General features: G+C 41.9%; 1 protein-coding gene across 1 annotated transcript in view; it reads left to right on the top strand.

The window, feature by feature from the left end:
• Positions 1-4,844: 4,844 nt before the first annotated feature.
• LOC105619177 overlaps positions 4,845-6,639 on the top strand; it is a 15,408-nt gene continuing 13,613 nt past the window's right edge. Inside the window, exon 1 of the mRNA XM_012200707.1 lies at positions 4,845-5,079. Within this exon, the coding sequence (XP_012056097.1) occupies positions 4,845-5,079 (235 nt within the window). The remainder of the gene's footprint in view (positions 5,080-6,639) is intronic.

The following is a 6,639-nucleotide window of genomic DNA, read 5'->3' as shown; positions in this document are numbered from 1 at the left end:
TAAGCAACCCACTGACTACTGACTTACTTAAGTACTTTTAAATCATCTACTTAAATTTTTTAAAGATTAAAGAATGACATGCATCTGTAATATTGGCGATTGTATATCCTTATCGGTGATTTTTCATTCCAAGGCTCAAAAATAGTTTATTAAATATGTATTTCTAATTCTGCAACGAAATACAGAATGTAAAGATAAATATAAAACTTGCAGTAAGGTCAGAGATACAAAGTTGTCAGATCTGCTATATTTATTACATTTTTGAATTGTATCGAATCCAACGGAGGAGGGGGGGGGGGAGGGGAGGGAATGTAACAGCGATGACTTTTCCACCATATATTTCCGCTGCCTATATTTCTATTCTCGAAAAAGATTCTGGATTTAATAAAGTCGCAAAAGTACGTCAAATCGAAATTTTGCTTGTCTTATTTCTCGTCTCTATTACCGGCGAGATTGGAGAGGGTTGGCTTATATCCCCTGGCGAACAACATAGCGCGGATATAGCTGCTACGTTATTTAGAAGGTATACCGCGCACGACGATGCTCGTACATCGCTCGATGATTTGAAAGAGGTATAACGACGTTCGCTCGGCTCGGTCAGCGCTGCGTTAACGCCAAGGGGGCTGTTCCATCGCCCCTCGTCTGCTTTCCGTTCCCCAGCGTGGAAAGTAGTGAACGAGGGTGCGCGAAGAGATTCCACGAGGGTGGCATTGAAACCATGACGAGGGAAAAGTGGTGAGAGGAGAGCGGAGAGCGTTGAAAGTAACGATACTTGCACGAATTCTCGCGTTCTCGATATTGTCGACGTCGAGGCGACGAAGCATTGCCGAAATTTTCGTATGTCGTTGGTTGGCGACGTTGGAAAAATATCGACCGTCTACTCATTGTATATTAATGAGTCTATCTCAGATATTGACGTTATTTATACAATTTTCAAAGCTTTGCGCTGAGATGGAGATAGATAAGACAGTCAGACACTAACGGACTACTTTTATTTATTTAGACACGGTAAAAAGTGTAAGTTCGTTTATTCATTCAATCGCAATTCCTGTCTTTCATTGGGATTAATGAATATTACGCAAGTCATGGCAGCAGCCGTTCTGGTCACGTATATATTCGCTAGAATTTATTAAGACGCCGATTATAAGAGATATTATTAATAAAAAGTTTACTTTTTGTTATGTAATATTCATAAAACGTACAAAACGCGCTATATCAAATTACAATTACCAATTATATAATCGGCAATGTAATTTTTTTTCTTTCGTTTCTTTTTTTCGTCAGAAAACTGATGATGTCAATTGATATCTGAAATCCATGAGCGTATCAAAAATCTTTTTTCAAAGAAGAAGAGAGTGTCAATTTTATTATTTTATATCTAGACAGATATTTTATATCTAGAAAGAATAGAATATTAAAAAATTCATTAATAAAAAATTGTTGTTTAGGTGTGAAATAAAAAAATTGACTCCCTTTTTAAATATTTTATAATGTCTCATTCTCGTTCCTACACGGAGAGAATTTTCTTTTAAAATTTATCCTGAAAATATAGTTCTGGTACAATACAATATTTTAAAGATTTTTACTATGCACTTCAGTAAAGTTAATCAAACTTATTTTATATTTTATTGTAGTTTTATTAATGAATGAGAGAGATTTACATCTAAATTCTCCGAAATATAATGTTATCCCACGAATAATGACATTTTCAGGATAAACTCTAAGAAAAAATTCTCTCCGTACGATTTTGAATAGGAAAATTATTAGATTTTATAAATCATAACTTATACTTTTTTTTCCTAGAAAGAAAATATAGGTAAAACTAAACGATGTATAGTTATTAAAAGCAAAATGTGTAATTGTAAATAAAGTACTCAATATTCTAGCGCATATTCGGATATTGTCCATTAATTAACATTAATTAATTAAAAATTACATAGTCATACAACAAGAAGAAAAAAGAATTTTAATAATATTGTAATAACAACAAAATATTATTCAGCGTTAAAAGTATAGTTGTATTTTTTATAATTAAAAATGAAAAAATAAATAAAACATTTCAGGAGTTTGAATCCTTCAAATTCCCTTCTGGATACGTCCATATCGAAATCACTAGTATGACGAATGGAAAAACCAGCAGAGATTGATTTTATGATGAATTGATCGACATAGTTCGCGCGACTCCGCGAACGGTAACTCCGCGAAAACCCAAATGGATCATAATTAAGATGTTAAACAGATGCCAAGCGCCGATGGGTATATTAATTAGCTGCTATTCATTCGCGCGATCGTGCATCCATGAATCCGAAATGAGATCGTTCTGCCGTTAATTTTCCTTACCCCGTTATTCATTTCTATCTCCGAGAACATCATGGGTGCGGAATGAAAGGAGAAATTGGTCTTGCAGAGCTCGCGAACTTTTCCTCGCGATTAGCCGTCGTCTTCTCTTTTCCCGATGAGGTTTCTTTTACGTTCGTCGTCCACAGTCAGGTGCATTTTAGCGAGGCCCGCCGCGCACACCGCGCTGAAACACACCATCCATCTTCCTGCGTCTCACCAGAGACCTTTCAGGTTTATTGCGGCGTAAACAAGACCTCGCGAAAGGATCGTTTGCTCACCGCACGCCGTCAAAGGTACAACGTAACCATACTATTTTCGCTTGCTCGCGTCGACGGGATTTACTTACGACGGAACGTTTATCGCGCGGAAATTTACAGTTTGACGTATCACAGGTAATTCGATCAGGTGGCGAGGCATGAGTATGTAATTAGTTTATTCGGAAACGGATACGATATGTGAAATGTCCGACATGAATTTAAATTCCGCGACGTAAATGTGTCGCGTGGACCCGCGATAGCGACACAAGTATTCATTCGGCGACGCTATTTAATGGACATGTGCAGGTATGTTATAGTATAGACGCAATGATGATTAAAGTTATTTATATTCCCGGCGAGGAGTCGGAATATAAATTGGGACGTGGCGAATGACGAGGATTTACAGTCGAGTTTATTTTGCGGAGAACGTGCGAATGATGGGCGCGATAAGGCCGATGAAAGGTCACTGAACCGAGAGGCGGCGAAAAGTTTTGAAGATTATTTCGAATTAGTTTTAATTCGCCATAATTGGTCGCGGACTGAAAGCGGCCGGAGGAGAAGGGTCGAAAATTCGTTTTAATTAAAATTGATAATCCTGGGAGAGAATGGATATTACGTAAGTCGTCGGCTAGCTGCATTGGGAATCGAACAAGTTCCCCTTCGGAAGTTATTTGGGATTGCGAGTTACGTTTAGCTCCGCCGGAGTTGTGCCTTCTAATGGCGACGTCATGCAATCGGCGCACAGACACACTTCTCGGACCACGCCGACGCACTTACGCAAGCACAATTGTGTTGTTACGATACGCCCCTGTTCATTCTACTTTCTTGTATTACGTCGGAGTCGGCGACAGCGATAAATAATCGTGGATATCCGTATCCCCTTGTACATGATACTCTTCATATAAGTTATGTCCACACATATTTCTGGAGGATAAAAGCTGAACAATATCTATGCCGTAGACAACTCTCGTTCATTGTGTCACAGTGTTACGTTAACTGTTGTACGAGAAATAGTAACAGGAATAGTAACAGGAAGACAATACTGTTAGGCAATTGGATGAACAAACTCCAGATTAATTCGGAATTCTTTCGTTTAAACTTTCATTTTTATTTATTTCTTAAAATAGACTAAATGCAGGTATATAAATTTACAAAGACATGTATGATAGGTATAAATCTATACAAGAGTGATCAATATGAATACTTATAAGAGATGTATAAAAAGTAATCTAATTATACACTATTAAATATTAAATAATGATATAAAACAATTAATTGTCAAAGTAATAGCGATTCGTTGTAATTTATTTGTCAAGACAAAACTGGTAGAAGAGACGTTTCGGATAAGGAACGGAGCAGTATTGTCTCAGCTCGAATATACATATATATATATATATATATATATATGTATATAGTTATTCAAGTAAAACAAAGCAGTACAGAACAGCTAGACCTGCAAATAGACAAACGGATATCCAGATAGGTGGTCTGATAGAATATCGATAGCGGTATATCTCGAAAAAGGAGGAAGGGAACACATCGTGACAAGACCGCCCGCCTCGTAGCAGGAGTGCGTTCATCCTGCGAATGCACACAAAACACACATGCAAGGACGGAAGGGAGAACAACGCCGCGATGCGGAGCGTCGGGCGGAGAGGGGGGGGGGAGGGAGGGCGGGGATGTCGCGGGGGCGCCGCGCCGGAGGAAGAAAGGGGAGAGACTGGCCTATCGGGACCGACTCGGAGTTGTTCGGAATCTATCGGTGGACCAGATTTTACTCGTACGTACGCACATTCACCCCCGCAGCACGACGACGTTGGGGGTGCGTGTCTCTCCGTCCGTGTAAGTGTGAGTACGGCCGCTCTTGTACGTACACACGTCGCTAAGACACGTTTAACGACGCGGAGACGCAGGCGCGGTTTCGCGCGGTCACGCTCGCGCACTCGCCGCGCGCGTCGCCGGCGCCGTCGTCGTTTTCGCGAGGAAATTGATTCTGCGCGAAACGCAAACGGGGGTTCCAGCAGCGACGGAGCCAGCCGTGCACCACCAGAGAGAAGCCGGGCTCGGCGAGCCACGCATACTCTTCCGTCGGGGAATCATTCCCGTAATCGAGTCACGCAGAAATCCACGTTCGTACACACAACGCTATTCAGCCCACGTATCGCACACGCGGAGGATTATGCTTCTACCGTCGTCGCTTTCCGTGTGTATCCTTTTACACAGACGTCGTGCTGGCTGTTGCTGTTGATGCTACTGCTGCTGTTGACGAGGCAACAGAGAGAGAGAGAAGGAGAGAGAGAGAGAAAGAAAAAGAAAACGAGCGGAGAGGAGCCTCTCCAACGACATGCGAAGAGACGCGTCCGACGCGACGACGACGGACAACGAGCGAGGATCGCAGACAGCCCTAGTGAGACACGTCGACGGCGACGAGCGACAGAAGTATCCATGGAACTGAAAATCCTCCTGTGGTTTCACATCGTGGGTGAGTTGCCCTTCCAACGCGGCGCCTTCCGCACCGCCCTTGCCTCCCTTATATATGCGTACATGCACACGTACATGTCGTCGGCACGCATAACACGCAGAATCTCCCCCGTTGCATCTGGTACATGGTACCTGATGTCATCGACAGCATGCATGCACTTCGAGATATCCTCCTTGCTTCTCGCAGTTCTCCTCAATTCGCGTGTCCTCCCGCTATGCGCTGTCTTCCCGCTGGCTAGCTGGCTAGCCGCCTCGCACGTTCATTGCCCCGATAAACGGCATCCTATGGTATAGATCCATCCTTGCGACTTGTATGCCAAAACGGGTTGCTGCACTCGATAGCTATCAGCCAACGTGGTCCGCACAGAGAACCGTTTTACTCCTTTCAAAGACGAGATGGACCACTTTCGCGCGGCCGCATCAACGGCACGAGCTTGTAACTGCAAAATATGAAAATATAAGCTAAGTTAACAATAGACAAATATTTCGTTCGAAAACGAACGCTTTCATTGACACATTTGAGTAAACATGTGCGTTTACGTGTGCAAACCGACGATATAAATTTTACATGCAAACGTACGTATATTCGACTTTTCGGTTAAGCTATTACGTTAAATCCAATGAATTTATTATGTTAACATGGATTAAATTAAATTGCCGATATTAAACGAGATTAAATTATCGCATTATCGCATCGAAGCGCATGGCGCCAAACTATAAAAATTTCAAGTTAAAGCGTACGACTATACATTATCATCGTTAATTTAGCGCCACCGTAAAATTCATGCCTGAGTGCTCCGGGTCAGACGCTTTTTCACGATATCAGAAACTTTCTCCATTACGGATATTAGCATAAAGTACATGCATAGACGATGCGGTACGCGCGAGGACTGCGAAGCTGTCGTAAGAATTATAACGTGATACGCAAATGTCGTAAAAAGAATCGAGAACGTCTGTCGAGATCCTCGGGATTTCCAGCTCACGAAATGGATTTCGTCTTGGCGATGGGCGTTGCTACTCGGGGAACAAAACGCAAAAACTGTTAGCGAAGACGAGAGGCAAGACGTCTCGGGAAGAGGATCCTTTTCGCCGCGAGCATTGAACCAGCCGGCGTTGTATCCGAGAGAGAAATGTCGGACGTTGGCGTCGGGTCGTTGCACCATTCGCCATAAAACGTACGGGCGTTCCCCGTAATAGGGCATTAACAAATTTAACGAATTCCCATCACGGTGGTATATAATCGCATTAATGACATTCTGGCGAATGCGATTTTATAGTGCGCGGCGGAGAGTCCTCCGTCGCGCCGGATAAATTTCGCGCTCCACTACGATCTGGCCTCACCAAACTTCATCTGTTATTGATGTTTTCTTTCTTAATATTAACGAAGTCGTCGACGAACAATCGATATATATACTGATCATTATTATTCAAGACTACTTTTGCGTTTACAAATGGAGACTTCCTGCTCACCGTCAATCTTCGTCAATCTTCCTCTTCTTTTGTATAATATACTGTCTTAAAATATATATATATATATATATATATATATATATATATATAT

This window comes from Atta cephalotes (assembly GCF_000143395.1).
Source record: "Atta cephalotes unplaced genomic scaffold scaffold00002, whole genome shotgun sequence".
In the NCBI taxonomy this organism is placed as follows: Eukaryota; Metazoa; Arthropoda; class Insecta; order Hymenoptera; family Formicidae; genus Atta; species Atta cephalotes.
Note: the sequence above shows the minus strand (reverse complement) of the source record. Positions and strands in the feature narration are given on the sequence as shown.